The sequence below is a fragment of the Cervus elaphus genome, chromosome 7, assembly GCF_910594005.1.
Source record: "Cervus elaphus chromosome 7, mCerEla1.1, whole genome shotgun sequence".
Lineage (NCBI taxonomy): Eukaryota > Metazoa > Chordata > Mammalia > Artiodactyla > Cervidae > Cervus > Cervus elaphus.
Window position 1 is genome coordinate 28,190,442 of NC_057821.1, and position 21,978 is coordinate 28,212,419.

Genomic DNA, 21,978 nt, shown 5'->3' on the forward strand with positions numbered 1-21,978 from the left:
GATGACCACCTGTGACTTGAGGACTCGCTCTGGCCTTGTTTAACTCTGGTCAGATTGTCTGATGGTCTTGGAGAGTCCAGTAAACCTCTCCTTCTGTCTGTCACTTGGGATCAGAGTTGCATCTTGGTCTGCGAGCTCTCATCTTTACTGATGCCCTCTCCATATTCTCTGACAAGTGTTTAATAAAATTCTGCTGATCCTAATCCCATTTTGGCAATTGTTCCTTCTCCTTTTAAAAAATATTTATCTATTTGACTTCTTTGGGTCTTGGTTGCAGCACTCAGGATCTTTTGCTGCAGTGTGCAGACTCTCTAGTTGTGGTGTGCAGACTTAGTTGCTCTGCTGCATGTGGGATCTTAGTTCCCTGACCAGGGATCCAACCTCGTCTCCTGCATTGCAAGGTGGATTCTTAACCACTGGACCACCAGGGAAGTCCCAGCACTTGTTTCTTGGAGGACTGGGACTAACAAAATAATTTCCATCTGTATACCAATACCAATATACTTATTCCATTTTGTAAAATCCTTCTCTTTTCCCAACTTCTCCTACCAGTGTTTGCACCATTTTGCTTGTTTCATATTATCTCTTTGAGGTAATAGATGATTTTTTCCAAAAAATTGAAGTATAGTTAATTTACAATGTTGTGTTACTTTTAGGTGTAGAGCGAAGTGATTCAGTAAATATATATATATATATATATATATTCTTTTTCAGATTCTTTTCTATTATAGGTTATTACAAGATATTGACTATAGTTCCTTGTGCCATAAACTAGATCCTTGTTTTTTACTTATTTTATATATAGTAGTTTTTAACCTGTTTTATATGTAGTAGTGAGTATATGTTCATCCCAAACTCTTAATTTATATCTCCCCTCATCTTTCTCTTTTGGTAACCGGAAGTTTGTTTTCTATGTCTGTGAGTCTATTTCTGTTTTGTAAATAAACTCATTTGTCTCATTTTTTTAAAGATGCCACATATAAGTGATATTGTATGATATTTGTCTTTCTCTAACTATAGATATTTATTGTTTCAAGCTACTAAGTTTTAGAAGTAGTTTGACACACAGCAATGGATAACTAACAAAGCTCTCGTAAGTCTCTATTATTCTATAGGCATTGCCTACATTTATTTTATTTCCTTGCCACTTGAAAATGTTATTTATACTCATTTCCAATTACTCTCTTCTTCTTTCATTGTTTATTTTCTTTTGTCTTTTTTGCTTCCTCCCTTCCTTTCTTCCTTCCCTCCTCTCCTCCTTCCTTTATTCTTATTTTTGGATATTTCAAACATATAAAAAAATACTAAGTAGGTATACTAAAAGGAAGCACTATTTGTATATACTAAAAATATAATGCCAAGATATATGGAATAAAAGCAAAATAAAAGAAGTAACTAGCTGTCTGAAAAGAAAATGCTTGGTTGATTGTGCAAACAAGGAAGTGAGTAACTCTTACTTCCTTCCCTTAAGCTGTTTGTTTCATTTTTAGAACAAACACATCAGCTACATGAACACTTAAACATTTCTGATAAAAGCTTTTTTGTTGTTGTTTCATTTTGCTTAATTATAATATAGTTGATTTATAATGATGTGTTTGGTAGTAGCACTTTGGAAATCAAAATAGCGCTATTCAGTATGGTTAAAGTGTATATACGATCTACTCTAGTATTTGACTTTAAAAATCCTGAAAAAATATTTAATTTAAATTTTGGTTTTAGCACATATATGAAAGCTTTGATGACCCTCCCTTCCAAAGATGAAGCTTAATTTTTTTTCTTCTGAGTGTGGGCCACACTTAATGGTTCACTTCTACTTGAGAGAGTAAGGCTGATGTAATGGTGTGTGACTTGGAGTCTAGGACATAAAACTCACTTCAGCTCCCATCTTTGTTGCTCTCTCTCACTCAGATCACCTGTTCTGGGGAAAGCCAACTGGTATGTTATAAGCACGCTGGTGGGGCTACTAGTACAGAATCTGCCTGCCAGTGCAGGAGATGCAAGAGACATGAGTTCGATCCCTGGGTCAGAAAGATCCTCTGGAGTAGGAAATGGCAACCCACTCCAGTATCCTTGCCTAGAACATTCCATGGGCAGAGGAGGGTGGTGGGTTATAGTCCATGTAGTCGTGGGGCCATAAAGAGTTGGACACGACTGAGTGACTAAGCACAAACATAAGGAACGTGTTATACGCAGCCCTGTGGAAAGGTCCGTGTGGCTGCAAATGGAGGCCCTATTTCAACAGCCTGCAGGCCCAGTCAAGCCATCAGATGATGCAACCCGGGCTGACTGTTCCCTTTCAAGAGGCCCAGAACCAGAGACCTTCTGGGAGATGATACATGTTCGCTGTTTTGAGCAGCTGATTTTTGAATAATTTATTATGCAACAAGAGGCAACTGATACAGTGTCTTAGGAGGAAAACAAATTATTGTACTTAAATTTTTGGTTGCTCTAAATTTCTCTAAATGCCTACTCAGGTCCAAGATGTACTGAAAGAGCATTGGATGGGAACTTGCAGACTTGGATTTTGCTTGAACTATGCTAACTGAGCAAGTTATTCAACCTCCATAGTTCTCTGCTTGTTTCCTGTAAATGGAGGGTTAGAGTATGACCTTGCAGGTCTCTTCTGGACCAGCTGTCTCAGAGTCTGAGTGCACATTCCTGAGCAGAGTCACAAAGCACAGCATTCATGTAAGAGGACACCCGCCCAGAACACTCATCCTTCAGGTGCTGAGATGCAAACAGCTCAACACTAACAAACACCAAATTTGTGCTGAGAAAATTCCTGAATGGATTTCAGAATTAAATACAAGTAATTCTGGGGTTGCTTTCCTGGTGACCCAGCAGTAAATAATCCGCCTACCAAGGCAGGAGACACAGGTTTGATTCCTGGGTCAGGAAGATCCCCTGGAGATGGGAAGGGTAATCCTCTCCCTCTCTCCCCCCTTGTTTCCCTCTATCCACCAGAGGAGACAAGGCTTGAGCATCAAGTATGTGCCAGACACTGTTCTGAGCACTTCATATATCAACTCAGCCAACCCTCACCACATCCCTAAAATGTCACACATTATATTAAAGCCAAATCATGTCTCCTCAGGCTCCTTTGGCTGTGACAGTCCCTCTCACTTCTCTTGTGTTTGATGACCTTGATCCTTTTGAGAACTCCTCAGGGATATTATAGAATCTCTCTCTATGTGAGTTGGGTTTTTGTGAAGAAAACCACAGAGGTGAGTGACATTTTCCACACATCAAGGGTATATACATGTCCACTCAAATACCACTAATAAGTTCACCTGATCACCTGGCTCAGGTACAATTTCCAGGTTTCTCTTTGTGAACGTTTTATTTTTAGTTCCCTATTTCCCATACTGTAACCTTTAAAAGGAAGTCACCATGTGCAGCCCACACTGAAGGGGGTACCTGCTGTAAACACTGGTGTGCAGGGGTTTGTCTAAATATAAGTTTTCCAATGAGTTGGGGAAACACTAGATGAACTGGTAGACTGGATGAAGAGCACGTGTGTACCGTCATTACTCTCTTGTGTGTGCTTTTGAAAAACAACCCGAAAACTCCCTGTAATTGTAAAACCCTTGACTGATCATCTTCAGATTACATGTTAGGACACGCATTCTCTGCTCCAGGACCCATCATATTTTGACTAAGTTGTTCAGCCGTAGAAATTCTATCACTGGAAAAGATGGGCTGGATTCTACCCACTGCAAATAGCTGAAAATGCCATGTAACATACAAAGACCATATTAAAAGCATCAAAGAGTGATGATGTTCTAATAAATGATGACACTCTAAAAAGAAGGGAAAGAACCTGCTTGGCCTCCACAGAGAACTCAGTCCTGAGAAGAGAAGAGAAGGCTGTGACTCCCCAGAGCTCAGGAATGGAGCCCAGCAGGTCCAGCTCTGTGTCCCCAGCTCTTCACTTTTCTACCTACCTGCCTTCCTTCTTAATAATTTAGACAAACCTTTATAATTCTGATTATGATGTATCTGTGTAATTTATGATATATGTTTAATCTATATTCACAGTAAAACAAGTAATAAAGTATTCTTTTTTTGTAATAAAGTGTTGAAAGAGATAAATGACAAAGTAAAAAGAACTGTAATCCTCATGTTGGAAATATTTTGTTCCATTGTGCTTGTTTTTTTGTTTCTTATGCATCCTCCTGCTGTTGGAAGTACTGGAAATTTCTCTGTCTAAGTTGAAGAGCACAGACCTCAGTGGCCCCCACCCTGCACTCTCCAGATGCCATTTCCCAAGTCAGCTCACTCTCCTGAGTAAGAGGGGATTTTCAGTTCTACCTCCCTCCTCAGTCCCCTCCACTCCTTTTTTTACTTTGTCTAAAAAATTAATAATTTTTTTAATATTTTTTTCTCCTTATTTTTTCTAAAATAAAATTTATTTATTTGACTGTGTTGGTTCTTAGTTGCAGCATGGTGATCTTCCTTGCGTCATGTAGGACCTCTCTTGCAGCACAGACTGTGGCACACGGGCCGCAGAGAACACGGGTTTCAATAGTGGTGGCATACGGGCTTCACTGCTCCACGGCAGGTGGGATCTTAGTTCCATGACTAGGGATCAAACCAGCATATCTTGCATTAGCAGGTGGATTCTTAACCAGTGGACCATCCAGGAAGTCCTGTCAAACTCAAAGTCCTGTCTTTGAGTTTGAATAGGAGCATGTGCTCATATTAATATCTTTGTGAGTGTCTGGTTGACACAGACGATTTATGGTTTTTTATGATTTTTCATCTTTGGGTCATACAACCGTATTCCCCAAGTGTAAAAAATTCATGTATGTTTTTGTCTACAAGAGAGGGGTCCAAGGGTGAAGGGGAAAAAATTGATTGAATTTGAGGGGAACGTATAGAAGAAGTTAAGAATTTTAAGGTGGAGCTTTCCTGGTGGCTCAGTGGTAAAGATTCCACCTGCCAATGCAGGAGACAGGTTCAATCCCTGGCCGGGGAAGATCCCACATGCTGGGGAGCAACTAAGCCTGTGTGCCACAACTACTGAGTCTGTGCTCTAAAGCCCGCGTGCTGCAACTTCTGAGCCCACAAGCCGCAACCATTTAAGCTCGCATGTCCTAGGGCCCGTGCTTTGCAACGAGAAGCCACCACAGTGAGAAGACTATACACTGCAACTAGAGTGTAGCCCCTATTCCCAGCAACTAGAGGAAAGCCCATGCAGCAATGAAGACCCAGCACAGCCAAAAATAAATACATAGGTAAAATTATTTTTAAAAATAAAATTTAATTATTATCATTAATTTTATTATTATTTAATTTTTAAGTATTAAAAAATAATTTAGGGGTGGTGGATTCTAAGGTTACCTCTTCTGCTTTAATTTTACAGGTATGTACAGGGCCTTCAAGATATTTGATATCTGCTGTGTTCAATAAATACTTTCTCTTGGGCGAGGTGAAGACTTCCGTGTCTAATTATGTTTAAGTAGGTTAAAGAAACAGGTTAAGGAAAACAAGAGGTGCTCAGTGCAATAAGGACAAGGATTATCTCCAGTGAGGGGCAGTTTTGAACTCTTATGACCTTAAGGTGATAAACCAGGGTTTGCTTAATGTCTGAACATTCTCGTTGTTAAAATACACAAGACCCGCATAGACAAATCCATGATTTCCATGTGAAGATTGCATTTTAATATACATCAACCTGTGAGTCACACAGTATCTTTTGGAGGAAGAGACTGAAAATTAAGAATACTCTGGATATGCACTGGCCAATATGCTAGTGACAAGTCATACATGGCTATTTAAATTAAATAAAACAGAAACAGACTCACAGATATAGAGAACAGACTTGTAGTTGCCAAGGGGGAGGGGAGTTGGGGAAAGAATGGCCTGGGGGTTTGGAGTTAATAGATACAAGCTATTATGTATAGAATGGATAAACAGGGGACTTCTGTGTTGGTCCAGAAGTTAAGAATCCACTTTGCAATGCAGGGGATGAGAGTTCCATCCCTGGTCAGGGAACTAAGATCCCACATGCTGTGGGGCAACTGAGCATGTGCCCCACAATGAAAAGATCCCACGTGACACAACAAAAATCATTCATGCTGCAACTAAGACCAGACAGAACCAAGTAAATAAGAAACAAATATTAAAAAAAATAGAATGGATAATAACAAGATCCTACTGTATAGCACAGGGAACTGTATTCAAAACCCTGGGATAAATCATAGTGTAAAAGAATATAAAAAGAAAATATATATGTGTATAACTGAGTCCCTTTACTGTACAGCAGACATTTTTTCTTAGTTTTTTAAATTAATTAATTAATTAATTTTACTTTACACTATTGTAGTGGTTTTGCCATACATTGACTTGAATCCGCCACGGGTGTACATGTGTTCCCCATCCTGAACCCCCCTCCCACCTCCCTCCCAATCCCATCCCTCTGGGTCATCCCAGGGCACCAGCCCCGAGCATCCTGTATCATGCATTGAACCTGGACTGGCGATTCGTTTCACATATGATAATTTACATATTTCAATGCCATTCTCCCATATCATCCCGCCCTTGCCCTCTCCCACAGAGTCCAAAAGACTGTTCAACACATTTGTGTCTCTCTTGCTGTCTTGAATATAGGGTTATCGTTACCATCTTTCTAAATTCCATATATATGCGTTAGTAGAGAAGGCAATGGCACCCCACTCCAGGACTCTTGCCTGGAAAATCCCATGGATGGAGGAGCCTGGTAGGCTGCAGTCCATGGGGTCTCGAAGAGTCAGACATGACTGAGCGACTTCACTTTCACTTTTCACTTTTATGCATTGGAGAAGGAAATGGCAACCCACTCCAGTGTTCTTGCCTGGAGAATCCCAGGGATGGGGTCGCACAGAGTCGGACACGACTGAAGTGACTTAGCAGTAGCAGTAGCATACTGTATTGGTGTTTTTCTTTCTGGCTTACTTCACTCTGTATAATAGTCTCCAGTTTCATCCACCTCATTGGAACTGATTCAAATGCATTCTTTTTAATGGCTGGGTAATATTCCATTGTGTATATGTACCACTGCTTTCTTATCCATTTGTCTGCTCTTGGACATCTAGGTTGCTTCCATGTCCTGGCTATTATAAACAGTGTTGCAATGAACATTGGGGTACATGCGTTTCTTTAAATTCTGGTTTCCTCACTGTGTATGCCCAGCAGCGGGATTGCTGGGTCATATGGCAGTTCTATTTCCAGTTTTTTAAGGAATCTCCACACTCTTCTCCATAGCGGCTGTACTAGTTTGCATTCCCACCAACAGTGTAAGAGGGTTCCCTTTTCTCCACACCCTCTCCAGCATTTATTGCTTGTAGACTTTTGGATAGCAGCCATTCTGACTGGTGTGTAATGGTACCTCACTGTGGTTTTGATTTGCATTTCTCTAATAATGAGTGATGTTGAGCATCTTTTTATGTGTTTGTTAGCCATCTGTATGTCTTCTTTGGAGAAATGTCAGTTTAGTTCTTTGGCCCACTTTTTGATTGGGTCTTTTATTTTTCTGGAATTGAGCTGCAGGAGTTGCTTGTATATTTTTGAGATTAATTCTTTGTCTGTTGCTTCATTTGCTATTATTTTCTCCCATTCTGAAGGCTGTCTTTTCACCTTGCTTATAGTTTCCTTTGTTGTGCAGAAGCTTTTAATTTTAATTAGGTCCCACTTGTTTATTTTTGCTTTTATTTCCAAATAAAATTATTCTGGGAGGTGGGTCATAGAGGATTCTGTACAGCAGAAATTAACACAACACTGTAAATCAATTATACCTTGATAAAATAAATAAAAATATTTTAAAAGTTCACTCAGTAAATAAAATTAAAGTGCTCAGCACAATAGCCACTTTTGAGGTGCTAAGTAGCCACATGCAGCAAGTGGCTCCCTGACTGGACAGCACAGATATAGAACAATTTCTTCATTACAGAATGTTCTGTTGGACAGGACTGCCCTTCATGCTTTGTGGGCCTCAAATCAGATGCATTAGCCATGTGAGTTGAAGCAGTCAATATTATTTCTCTTAGACATTATGTCAGATTTCTGCCTGGGATATGAATACATAGTAAGTTGGTATGAAACAAAACCAAAATTAGTTATAAGAGCATGTGGTGTCTTCAGGCACAAACTGTCCCAATCCCAAACAGGAAACACCTGTTTCCCCACCTCCCTTCCCAGACTAAGAACACTCTCTGGCATCACTTTCTAGGGGGTGAGTGCTCTTCCAGAGCAACCCAGGGGCAGGACCTTCAGCTGAGTTTGGGAAGGCAGGAAGTCCAGTTCAGGGAGAAGGATTTTCCAAAATGAAGAGGAGGCAAAGGCAGGGATCATTTGGGAGACTCACTAGTTTATTCAAAACAGCAGTTCTCAGACTGTGGTCTTTGGAATCCTTGACATCACTTAGACTCTTTTATGAGACCCATGAGGTGCTACCTACTTTCACAGTATTATTAAGATATTATGTGACTTTCACTATGTTGATATTTGCTTTGAGGCAAAACTTCGCAATATTGAAGACTATGGCAGCAAACTGTAATAGTAATTATTTTCACCACAACTTACTTGCACAGAAAAAAAGTAAATTTGCTTCAAAACATCCTGATTGACACGTTAAAAATTCTTTTTTTTCATAAATAATTATGGAAAAGAATATGAAAAAGAATATGTATATATATACAAAGTTGAGTGACTATGCCATACAGTATGAATTAACACAATATTGTAAATCAACTATAATTCAGTAAAATAAATTTTATAAATATTAATAAATGAAAATTCTTATCTTTAAATTCACATTTTTACAAAAAAAGTTATTTCTTTTTTTTTAAATGTGCTTGACTTTATTGATGTTTCTCTATTTCCCAATGCACCAGTTTGAAAAAGCAGTTATTTCTTTATTTAGGCTGGGCAAGGTCTTAGTTGCAGCTCGTGGGTTCTTTACCTGCAGCAAATGGGGTCTTCAGTTGGCATATGGGATCTTTAGTTGCAACATGTGAGATTTAGTTCCCCAATCAAGGACTGAAATCGGGCCTGCTGCCTTGGGAGTACAGAGTCTTAGCTGCTGGACCACCTGGAAAGTTCTTTAAATTCACATTGTAAAAGTATCTTCTGTAGCCACTGAGGTGCTGGAGCTCCTGGAAGCCCCTCATCCTGAGGAAAGGGAAGGTGGAGACTGAGATGGTCCCCAAAATATGACACTCAGGGTGAAGGAGCAGGGCAAAGTTGAAAGCATCACTCTTCAAGTAGTCTAGAGACAGCCCCAGGGCACTCCTGGAGTCCACCCCCAAACTGGTGCCCTGGTACCAGCATGAGCCCTCTGAGCCCCTCCTGCTTCTCAGGATTCCCAGGTGCTTAGACCTCAGCCCCACCAGCATCCTTCAGCAGAAGGAGTGAGAATGTGGAGAAATGCATGTGAGAGGTCGTGATGGGTCAGATCTGAACGGATACACACCAGGTCCTCTCCTGCTCCACTGACAGCGACATGGTCCTGTGGCGACAAAGGAGGCTGGGAAGTCTTCCCCATGTGTCCCCAAGAGGGCAGAACAATTAAAGTCGTCAGCAGCAGTGAGTATTCATTTCAGTTTATTTAGCTTTCAAATGTTTAGTGACTGTTTACCAGACACCAAGCTCTGTGCAAAGAATGGCCTGAGACTTGATTGAGCAGCATCTTGGTCAGAGAGAAGCTCTGAATCCACAGGAGAGAAGACATGGTGGGAAGTGCCTGCCATCCCAGGAGAAAAGGATAAAGAGAACGTCTTCTGGAAGTTCATAGAGTGATTCTAGATTGGAAGGTGCCTGGACATGATAGGATTTGGACTCTACTTTCAGAGAAGAACAGGATATTGGTGGGAGAAGCTGGAACAGGAGCTTTAAAGTAGAGCCTTTAAGTACAGGGTGTCATAAGAAATAGTATGATATTGAATTCATTAAATTTGTACACTGTAAAGTTATGAATGATTGGAACAATTATTCATATTAAATGAAAGAGTCGAGTAAGATAAGGGAATCCAATTTTTTAGAAAGCTATATAAATCCAGATGAAATCATAGATATGTTGAGTGATAGTTTTCTATTTTCTAAAGTATTTTCTTGTTAATATAAACAGAAATGTGCCATAAACTGCTTTGCTTAGATAGACTAACTTCTCCCCAGCAGACCATAAAGCTGGGATGTAGATAAGTGAACTCAGCACCTTTCTACCCTCTCTCTGCAGTTCCCCTGAGGCAGAGACGTCCTCTCTAATCTCCCCTGTGGAACCAGCTCTTGACTCAGGGGCTCAATCAACACTCCCCAAAACACTACACTTGGCAAGTGGCCTCTCGTGTCCTAGTCAAGACAGTAACTTTCTCTAGAAGGCACCTCCAAAACACCAAAACTTACAGAATTTGGTTTGCTCTAACAGGAGGGCTGTGATGGTGGCAAGTTGGAATATGAGCTTCTTTTGCTGATTTGTCAAGGAGCCCTGCAGCACTCACATTGCCCCTAGAGGACAGTGTATTGCTGCTTATGACAAACACACTGCCCCATTCCCTTGATGTCCTCTCCAAATTAGCCTTAATCAGAGTTTTATAAATGTAGAGGATTTCTTTAAAGTACATCGATTTGCTTTTCTTCTTTAACCTCTCTTGGAAGCTATTGAAAGTCCACTACAGGTAACAAATATAAGATGTGCCCCTGACATAAGTTGTCTCTGTGACACACAGACATGTAAAACTATGTGTCCAGTCCCTCATCTGTGCCCACCTCTGTCCTGCCCTGTCTCTCTCTATCATCTATAAACATCTATCTGTGTAAAACAGCTTTTGACAGTCTGTGTAATGTACTAGAGATGTTTTTCAATCATGTTGCCCCTGCTTTGTGATATGAGTCTTTGGGGACCAAGTCTGCTCAGAAGACATACCATACCAGGGAATGTCCCTGGCACCTTAGGAGACCACGTGAAGGTAGGCAGTAGATCTCAGTGGAGTCAGGCAAAGGGGGAGGTCTGCTGAGCAGAGCCAAGGTCCGTACTGTCTCCTGTCCCCAGAGCACAAAGTCTGCCTTCCTGGGGAAACTTTGCTAAAATCCTATATATTCTAAGAAACAACAGGGTGAGAATAATGAACAATGGTTGTAATAATTGTGAGAGAGAGATGAGGTGATGATTTTAGTTATTGGTTTGTTCTCTGCCAGCAACAGCCTACACTATATTCCATTCTAACCAGTGTTCAGCCATGTGAGAGCATTGATTTTGAATGTATGACAGGCCCCCAGCCCAGCACTGGGCAAAGCAGACATGCCACTACTGCTGAATGAACACATTTGGGATCAGGACCTGACAGATTTGAGAATGTATTTGAAATCGGGACTCTCCTGGAGCTGTCCTGACAGGAGGACATCATAAATCAGCTGCCACCTCTCCTGCTAGGCCTGGGACACTGGAGAACCTTCCCATAGCACCCCTCAGCCAGGACTCACCTAGTTCCAGGTACTCCCCAGATCAAATCTCTCCATCTGCTCTAACTTCTCCTGCTCACTTTGGCCTCCTTGATTGTCCTACTGTGTGTTGTCCACTCTAGGGATCTGGGGACACCTCTGATACCCTTAGTAAACTAACACCAGATCCTATGGAGCTAAAGCTTAAATACGGGATTTAACTGACAGGAAATAATTACATGGACAAGTAAAGTTCTATATGACTCTATCTTAATACAGCTGCTTTTCTTGAACAACGAGTGGTAACCTGATGACATAAAACAGGCGTGTGCTTTCTTTGAAGTGAGCAAGCTTGGTGAATGTCGCACTTTCTCTGATGATGCTCTAAAAGGCCTGATGCTCTGCAAGAGGAAGAAGTAAAGTATGTCATGTTATAATGCACTATAGAATGGTATGATAATTCTAAAACCTTCTATTATTCACTTGTGCTAGAGAGTGAATAGTGGTCTGTTAAACTTCTCATGCTTAGATGAAATTCAGAAGATGGTGTTCTAACCTTAACATGTATCTTGCACAAATATTGTTAATGTTGCATTTCTTATTGCAAAAATGAGCTGCTTCCCTAAGGAAAATCAAAAGTTAATGGTCACCTCTCAAAATGCTAATAAATAGTTCTTTTTCTCAAAAAACCAAAAGTATCAAAAAAAAAAAACAAAACAAAAGTATCTTCTATGATGACATGGGAAGTACATATCAAGAGCTTCTGCTACATTCCAAAGTCCTGTGACTCAAGGAAAATAATCTGTATGAGCTGAACTACCCTCTCTTGCATGGACTACAATCTTTACTTGAAAGAGTAAATGGGGACTTCCCTGGTGGTCCAGTGGTTAAGACTTTGCCTTCCAATGCAGGGGGTGCAGGTTCAGTCCCTGGTTAGGGAGCCAAGATCCCACATGCCTCGCAGCTGAAAAAACAAAACATAAAGCAGAAGCAATATTTTAACAAATTCGATAAAGACTTTAAAAAAATAAGAGTGAATGACACTGGAAGATTTATGTAACTTAGTGAAACAATGTATTACTTACAAAAAATCTTATATTAGTATAAGAGATTCAATATGGAAAAAAACCTTAGGGATTTTGATGTAACAGAACAGTAAATAGACAGTAATATAATTTCAGGTCCACTTTGAAAATAACCTTTAAGAAACTACCAGTTGTGTAGTTTTAGATTTGTATCAAAGATGAACTTACATAATTACCTGAAAAGGTTATAAAAATACTACTCTTACACACATGTGGTGGTGTAGTCGCTAAGTCATGTCCAACTCTTGCAACCCCATGGACGGTAACCTGCCAGGCTTCTCTGATCATGGGATTCTTTACGCGAATACTGGAGTGTGTTGCCATTTCCTTCTCCAACATACGTGTGGGCCTTTTTATTTTCATAGATTTCAATCAAAATAACAGATTTAACGTAGAAGCAAACCTGAAAATCCTGTGGTCTTCTAATGAGATGGCAAGAAAGGGAATTGCAAAAATATAAAAAATGTAGAAAAATGTAGGTAGCGTATTAAAAAGCAGAGACATTACTTTGTCAACAAAGGTCTGTCTAGTCAAGGCTATGGTCTTTCCAGTAGTCATGTATGGATGTGAGAGTTGGACTATAAAGAAAGCTAAAGGCGGAAGAATCGATGTTTTTTAACTGTGGTGTTGGAGAGACTCTTGAGAGTCCTTGGACAGCAAGGAGATAAAACCAGTCAATCCTAAAAGAAATCAGTCCTTAATATTCATTGGAAGAACTGATGCTGAAGCGGAAACTCCGACAATTTGGCCACCTGATGTGAAGAGCTGACTCATTGGAAAAGACCCTGATGCTGGGAAAGATTGAAGGCGGGAGGAGCAGGAGATGGCAGAGGATGAGATGGTTGGATGGCATCACCAACTGGATGGACATGAGTTTGAGCAAGGTCCGGGAGTTGTTGATGGACAGAGAGGCCTGGCGTCCTGCAGTCCACAGGGTCACAAAGAGTTGGACACGACTGAGGACTGAACTGAACTGAAAAAGCTTCACTGTTCTCACTACCATGTTTGTTTTGGGAAATAACTTATTTTTCATATTAAATGCATGGGTTATTAATATTACTCTAAACAAGTTAATTAACGAATTCAAACTTTATAATCTCTACCATGGAAAATGTCGATTGGACTCAGGCAGTGTGGCAAGGAGCTCTCGGCGGCGTAGGAAGGGAGGCATCAGGGCAAAGTCCCAGGTGCCCGAAGAGGGCGAAGCTCTGAGTCTCAGGGTCAACGGCCGTGTCTGGGGCGGGGACGCTCGGTCTTCAGGTTTCTCGTCTCTTCGAGTTTCATTTTCTTTTCTTTCTTCTTTATTTTTTTTTGAGTTTCATTTTCTTGTCTCAACGATTGTCGGGCCCTCCTGCCTGGACACTCGTGACGCGGCCCCAGTTCTCACTCCCATTGGGTGTTCGATTTCTACCTGCCAGTATTCGTCTGCGCAGTTCCGGGTTCCAGTATCTGTCCACCCGCCGAGTCTCTTCCTCCCAGATCCCCGGGATGTGGGTCGTGGGTCCGAGAGCCCTCCTGCTGCTCTCGGGGGCCCTGGTCCTGACCGAGACCTGGGCGGGTGAGTGCGGGGTCGGGAGGGAACGGCCTCTGCGGGGAGGGGCGAGGGGACCGCCCGAGGGTAGGAGGGGCCAGGACCCCCAGGGAAGGAGTGACCCCCGCCGCCCCCGACCAGACCCGGGGCCTCCGCCAGGTCCCGTCCTGTCCCTCCCTTGCTTCCCGTCCCCTCTTCTCTCCCCAAAAGTCCTGGTCCTTCTCCGACCTTTTCCGTCTCACGAGCTCCTCTCTCCCTCCCCTGCTCCCTGCCTGGTCACCTAGGACCCGGGACCTGAGCTGGGAGGAGGGTCCAGATCTCACCCCTCCCCGCCCCCAGGCTCCCACTCCCTGAGGTATTTCTACACCGCCGTGTCCCGGCCGGGCCTCGGGGAGCCCCGCTTCATCACCGTCGGCTACGTGGACGACACGCAGTTCGTGCGGTTCGACAGCGACGCCCCGGATCCGAGGATAGAACCGCGGGCGCGGTGGGTGGAGCAGGAGGGGCCCGAGTATTGGGATCAGGAGACTCAGAGAACCAGAGACACCGCACAGTTTTTCCGAATGAGCCTGAACACCCTGCGCGGCTACTACAACCAGAGCGAGGCCGGTGAGCGACGCGGGCCCGGATCCAAGTCACGACCCCCATCCCCAGGGACGGCCCGGAGTAGCCCCGAGTCTCCGGGTCCTAGGGTCACCCCAACACTGCGGGAGGAGCTCGCGGGGGCTTGACCCAGTTTCATTTTCAGTTTGGATTTAATGACCGCGTGTGGTCGGGGCGGGTCAGAGTCTCACACCCTCCAGGAGATGTATGGCTGCGACGTGGGGCCGGACGGGCGTCTGCTCCGCGGGTATGACCAGTTCGCCTACGACGGCAGAGATTACATCTCCCTGAATGACGACCTGCGCTCCTGGACCGCGGCGGAGACGGCGGCTCAGATCTCCAAGCACAATGCTGAGGCGGCCGGTGATGCGGCGCGTGTGAGGAACTATCTGGAGGGCAAGTGCGTGGAGTGGCTCCGCAGATACCTAAAGACAGGAAACGACACGCTGCTGCGCGCAGGTAAGAGGAGCGCAGGGCCTCCCTGATCTCCCCTCGGGCTGGAGCTGCCTGGCTTCCCACGAGAAGAAAATGGAGTCTCTGTGGGAACAGCGCCGCAACGTCAGGAGAGGGAGGAATCCGCCCAGGTTTTCATATTCTGTACAAGACGGTGACTCGCCAGTGGCCCCACTGGTTATTTAGTCGCTCAGTCGTGTCTGACTCTTTGCGACCCCATAGACTGAAGCACGCCAGGCTTTCCTGTCCATCACTAACTCCGGGAGCTAAGCTCAAACTCATGTCCATTGTGTCTGGTGATGCCATCCAACACTTTCATTCTCTGTCATTCCCTTTTCCTCTTACCTTCAATCTTTCCCAGCCTCAGGGTCTTTTCCAATAAGTCGGCTCTTCACATCAGGTGGCCAAAGTATTGGAGTTTCAGCTTCAGCATCAGTCTTTCCAATGAATGTTCAGGGTTGATTTCATTTAGAATTGACTAGTTTGAACTCCTTGCTGTCCAAGGGATTCTCAAGGGTATTCTCCAACACCACAGATCAAAAGCATCAATTCTTCAGCACTCAGCCTTCTTTATGGTACAGTTGTCACATCCATACATGTCTACTAGAAAAAAACATAGCTTTGACAATATGAACCTTTGTCAGCAATGTGATGTCTCTGCTTTTTGATATACTGTCTAGGTTTGTCATAACTTTTCTTCCAAGGAGCAGATATCTTTTAATTTGGTGGCTGCAGTCACTGTCCACAGTGATTTTTGGAATCCAAGAAAATAAAGTCTGTCACTGTTTACATTGTTTCCCCGTCTATTTGCCATGAAATGATGGGGCTGGATGTCATGATCTTAGTTCTCTGAAGGACAATTAAGGAATCCAGTGTCTTTGACTAAGAAGAAGTAAACCATCCCTGAAAAAGTTGGTCAGTGCTGCCCTTTGACCCTGGCCACCATCTTGTGAACCATGACTTTGTCTCTCAAGGCTTGTTCTCACCCTGAGAACATCTTAGGAGCCCTGACTCCAGCTTTTCTAAGTCATTCAGCCTGCTCCCACGTCAGGACCATTACTCTGAATTCTGCCTCTTACACGGAGCCTCCTCCCTTAGCTGTCACCCTGACTCCAGAACTTTCCAAGGACTAGGAGCTGTTCCCAGACCCTGGAGTCCAGGCTGATGTCTGGTGTTTGTGCTTCTTCTTTTCAAACCCACTCTCCTGTTTATTCTCAGGATGGTCACCTGATGCTGCTTCCGGTGGCCCATGGGGGTAACACAAAATGTGAGTTTTCTGATTCTTCTTCCTCAGACCCTCCAAAGGCACATGTAAACCATCACCCCATCTCTGACCGTGAGGTCACCTTGAGGTGCTGGGCCCTGGGCTTCTATCCCGATGAGATCTCACTGACCTGGCAGCGAGACGGGAAGGACCAGACTCAGGACATGGAGCTTGTGGAGACCAGGCCTTCAGGGGATGGAAGCTTCCAGAAGTGGGCAGCCCTGGTGGTGCCTTCTGGAGAGGAGCAGAGATACACGTGTCATGTGCAGCATGAGGGGCTTCAGGAACCCCTCACCCTGAGATGGGGTAAGGAGGGGGTAGGAATGGAGCTTCCTCTCAGATAAAGCAGGAACCCTTCTAGGCACAATCAGCAAGGTCAGAACTGAAGCCTGAAGTCTGGCCCCTTCCCTTTCTTCCACAGAACCTCCTCAGCCCTCCGTCCTCATCATGGGCATCATTGTTGGCCTGGTTCTCCTAATGTTTGCTGTGGTGACTGGAGCTGTGATTTGGAGGAAGAAGCGCTCAGGTAGAGAAAGGAGGGAGGGATCTGAGTTTTCTTGTCTCACTGGGCGGATTTCTGGCCCAGATGGAAGTTTGCCTGCCTCCTTTCTGGAAAGTACCCTCCACACACATGTGGAATCTGAGCTGATGCTAAGACTGACCCTTTTGTTAAGTACATGTGAAAATGAAAGACAAATTTTTCATCTTCATAATCCCATTTGGGGGCCTGTTTCTCAGCATTTGAAGGTCAGGAGGGAATGTCCCTCCTGAGGGCAGACCTCCAGGAGGGCAGGTGGTCCAGTCCCCCCGTGTCTCCTTCTTTCATGTTCCTGAGCCTGTCCTGGATTTTTGGTTACAGTTCTGAGAAGTTCTTTGTCATCCAGGACTAGGGAGTTCCTCTAGGGTCTCATGACTCAGTCTGCTCCCTGGTCTCTCATGTGATATTTTCTTCTCACAGGTGAAAAAGGACGGATCTACACCCAGGCTTCAAGTAAGTACAAAGTGGATATGATTCCCGAGACCCTTGTGAGGGTGCAGAAGGGAGGCCATGGGGGACTCACCCTCCTCAAAGTGCTTTCTCTAGTTTCTCTCCTGTGGGTTCTGACCACGTCCTGGTCTTGTTCTCCCCCAGGCTGTGACAGTGCCCTGGGCTCTGATGTGTCTCTCACAGTTCCTAAAGGTGAGACCCTGGAGAGTCTAGATTGGGAGAGGAGTTGGGGCAGAGGGGACACACTGGGTGGCAGGGGTCTTTGAGTGGGACATGTGAGTGTGTGGGGGGCTGTGGAGAATGTCAGCCCTTACATGACCTACCTGAACTGGTTCCTGATTCTTTTCTCTCACAGTGTGAGACAGCTGCCTTGTGGGGACTGAGTGATGCTTCATCCCACTTTGTGACGTCAGATCCCCAGACCCCTCTTTCTGCAGCTGCATCTGAATGTGTCTGTGCTCCTATTAGCATAACGTGAAGAGGTGGGGAGACTGCTGACCTCTTCCAATGCAAATTCCTGGATTTATAAAGCAGCGCCTAATAGTCACAGCAGGTTGGAATATGTGACCTGTCAGCCTTGGATCTTTTCTCAAGAGAAAATATCGTTATGTGTAGAGTGCAGACTGGTTGGTGTGGGAGCGAGGGGTGATCAGCTTTTGTGGGGAAAGTACAGGCAGCATTGATGTCAGAGTGAATGCATGTTGTTCTGTAGCTGCAACAAGAGAGCAAGTGGCCTGAGTTTACATTAATAAAGATAGAATACAGAGGCATGTACACTGATCTTTCCTTAATCTGATATTTGTTGTGTGCCAGATAGATGATGCTCTATTTTTGCATCTGTGAAACCTCAGTAAACTAAAAACAGACACACTCTGTTGGCCTCGTGCCCTATGTTCTGGTGAGAGGGGGCAGAGTGAGCCTAATAAGTGAGGAAAGTGTCTGCCTAAGGATTGGCAAGTTCTTTGACGAAGGCGACCTAGAGTATGTGTGTGGGTACAAGGAATGTGGCTGTTTTACTAGGGTGGTCAGTATAGGCCTCGTTGAGGAGATGATATCGGAGTAAAGGTGTGAAGGACGTGAGAGAATGTCCACTAGGATCTCTGGGGGAAGTTCTCTCCAGGCAGAGGAGCCTCCAGTGCAAATGCAGGAAGGCAGGAGAGTGTATGTGATGAAGGAAGAGCCAGGAGGCAGGTGTGACTGGAGGAGCGAGGAATTGAGATGAGATCCAGTGTCTGGCCAGATCATGTGGGCCTCCAGCATATTGGAAGGTGTCTGATGTCTGTGAAAGATGTGGACTCATAAGATGGTTTGAATAGAAGATGACCTGGTGTGACTGCTCGCTAGGAGCGTCAGTCTAACTGCTGTGCAGAATCAGGAGGTGAAGGGAGAACGATGCAGTAGAGGAGCCTGTAGGATTAGTGCAGGGTCCAGGTGGGGATGCTGGTGCTCCCCTGGACCCTCATTAAATCTAGACAGTCGGGAGTAGAGCCTGAGAATCTGCATTTGTGATAAGGTTGGTGCTGATGCTGCTGGTCTTCAGATCACACTTTCAGTAGCAAGAACAAATGTAGGCCAGGATTCCCACATGCTGTGTATCAGCCTCACACACAGAGATTGTTAAAAAAGCAATCCCTTGGTCTTATCCTAATACTCTGAGAAGGTGGTTCTGGGGAGAGGCTGAACATTTTATAAGAAGCCCCACAGGCAATTCTGATGATTAGCCAATTTGGAAACCCCTGAGGTATATGAGAGCGAGTGGCCAGAGAGGGGTCTTAAATGCACATTTAAAAGCGTATTTTTTCTTCAGAAAGAAAAGGGAATTTATATTGACAATTCATATTGTCAATTATGAGGTGTGATGTTGAGAAATAATGTAGTTCTTATTCCACCTGAAGACTTAGGCAGTGGTTCAGAGTTCAGCGTAATGAAATCCTTGCTCTCTGAAACTATTCTCCAGGTTGAGTTCTCCTCACTCATTCTTGGAGCTAACAATGGGATCCAAATTAAGTTAGACATACAGTACTATATATATATGGCCCCACGGGAACAGACCCACAGTGTTCACTCCAGGCCAGGTGCCACAAAGGAACTTTCGCCCCCGCTGGGGCACAGTGTCACTGTTCACACAGTGAGCCCCTCATGCTGGACGTGGACCCCGCACTGAGGACGGCTATCACTGAGGCTCCTGACAACTGGAGGTGGTTTGACTCCCACTCTTGACACCCTTGTCAGATGCATCCTGCCTAGTTCCAGCTTCTCTGTGTCACAACGGCCTGAGTAGAGTCTGACATGTGGTCACCTGAGTGCTGGGACTGCAGCTTTATGCTGTGTGCTCTGGCAAGAATATTTGGGAAAGTGGGTCTTCTTTAATGGAGGAAGGTGGTCTCTGCCTCCTACCAAGACTCTTTTAGTGTGGAATTCTCCTAATCTAGAAATGCTCCTAGTGAGGGGGAGAGAGGGATGGACAAGGATGTCAAATTTCAATTGTTAGAGCAAAGATCTGGAACTGGAACTTGATCTGGTACAATGCAGGCACTTGGTTTTGGCTGAAAGAACACGTGACTAATAAATGACATCCAGGGTAGAGATCTGCTTGCTTACTTGTTTGTTTTGTTTTCATTGGAGTGTAATTGATTTACAATGCTGTGTCACTTTCTGCTGGACAATAAAGTGAATCAGCTGTAAATATATCTAGTCTTTCAGATTCTTTCCCCATATACACCATTAGAGAGTGCTGGGTAAAGTTCCCTGTGCTATGCAGTATTCACAGCACTTTAAAGTGTTGCCCAGGTGGTGGAGGGAGATCCTAGGAGGATGGCTCTGCTCCAGATGCTGAAGAATCCAGACCAGGTGGGAGCATGTCAGAAGGGTCCAGGATGACATTTCCAAAAAAGGAAAAACTGATGGAATATCCAAAGTATCCACACTTCTTGGAAGAGTCATGCAAAAAGAGCAATCATTAGAGCTGAATTCATGAGAGCTTCATAGAACACAATCAGGAAAAGCAAAGCCTCATCAAGAGGCTCTTTAGTTCTTCACTTTCTGCCATTAAAGTGCTATCATCTCCATATCTGAGGTTTTTGATATTTATTTCTCCTGGCAATCTTGATTTCAACTTCTGATTCATCCAGCCCTGCATTTTGCGTGATGTATTCTGCATATGAGTTAAATGAGCAGAGTGACAATGTACAGCCTTATTATACTCCTTTCCCAATTTTAAACCAGCCTGTAGTTCTGTGTCTGGTTCTAACTGTGCTTCTTGACCTGCATACGGGTTTTCAGTAGACAAGTAAGATGGTCAGGTATTCCCATCTCTTTAAGACTATTCCACAGTCTGTTGTGATCCACACAGTCAAAGGCTTTAACATAGTCATTGAAGCAGAAGTAGATGTTTTTCTGGTATTCCCTTGCTTTCTCTGTGATCCATCAAATGCTGGCAATGTGATCTCTGGTTCCTCTACCTTTTCCTTTTCTAAACCCAACTTGTACATCTGGAAGCTCTCAGTTCACATACTGCTGACGCCTAGCTTGAATTTTGAGCATGATTTTGCTAGCATGTGAAATGAGTACAATTGTACAGTAGTTTAAACCTTCTTTGGCATTGCCCTTCTTAGGGACTGGAATGAAAACTGACTTTTTCCAGTCCTTTGGATCGCTTCACTTCCTCATATGAAGAAAAGCCTTAAGTCCTTTCACGGTGAGGTCAGCTCCTCATGACTAGCAGAAAACCTTGGGAAGATAAGTACCTGATTGCACTGGATTCCCCCTTTACCAAAATCATATATGCTGACCTCCCCTCCGTACCTCTTTGGAGCTGTTTCTCAGAGCTATCTGAGGTGCTGTCTCCCAGGCTGCGGTCCTCATTTTGCCCCAAATAAAAATTCACAAGTCTCAAGTTGAGCATTTTGTTAGTTGACTTGTGTATTAGTCATGGAAAAGAAAAAGCTGATTGAACTAAGTATGATCAATATATAAATAATGTGGGAAACTGAAGGAATGGGAAGAGTGAAAGAAAGCAATGACTTAACTATTGCATCAGCCACTGTGTGATGGGACAGACAGTGGCTGTGACAGAAGAATCAAGCAGCAGTTGTAGTAAGGCACTGTGTTTAGAGATTTGGAAATAAAAGCCAAAAGAATCAGCTAAAAATTATTGAAAGTGGTTGCCAATGGGAAAGCAGAAATTGAGAAGATTCAGGATTATAACAAGAGTCTGTATCATGAGAAATCATGCACAGATATATGACTTCTTAATTTACAGACAATTGTGCCTTTGATTAATCACACAAGAAAATGAATGAGGATGAAAATTTATGGTTAATGAAAGCTGAGTACAACAAATGACACTTGGGAGTTTACTAAAATGCAAGAATACTCTAATGGAAACTTGCATGCACAACTGCGTGAAAGATGTTAACTGTGAATAAAACCATGAAAGAATATATCATCCCATTCAGATAAACAGATATGGAATGAGTTCTCTATTCCCATTACCTTACTGTGCATCATGTGCATCGTGTGCACCAGGCAGGGAGGGAACAGGACCTGACCTGGGAGAACCCTTTGTCTCCCTCTTGCTTCCAGTCCGGTCCTGCTGCAGAAAGTGCTCCTGTCATCTGTCTCGGGTCTGTGGGAGGTG

General features: G+C 43.8%; 1 protein-coding gene across 18 annotated transcripts in view; it reads left to right on the plus strand.

Annotated features, from left to right (window-relative positions):
* The window catches only part of LOC122697304 (BOLA class I histocompatibility antigen, alpha chain BL3-7-like), a 210,274-nt gene that overhangs the window by 14,134 nt on the left and 174,162 nt on the right, over positions 1 to 21,978 (plus strand). For 7 of the 18 annotated variants that reach the window (XM_043907963.1, XM_043907960.1, XM_043907965.1 and 4 more), the window contains exons 5-6: positions 16,773 to 16,877; positions 17,310 to 17,342. The exons of 4 other annotated variants lie outside the window; for them this stretch is intronic. In XM_043907963.1, the coding sequence (XP_043763898.1) occupies positions 16,773 to 16,877; positions 17,310 to 17,342 (138 nt within the window). Of the gene's footprint in view, positions 1 to 13,889; positions 14,059 to 14,370; positions 14,641 to 14,817; positions 15,094 to 16,381; positions 16,658 to 16,772; positions 16,878 to 17,309; positions 17,343 to 17,483; positions 17,621 to 17,694; positions 20,030 to 21,978 lie in introns of those variants that run through there. 7 more of the 18 variants (XM_043907962.1, XM_043907968.1, XM_043907961.1 and 4 more) reach the window with 5 other exon arrangements.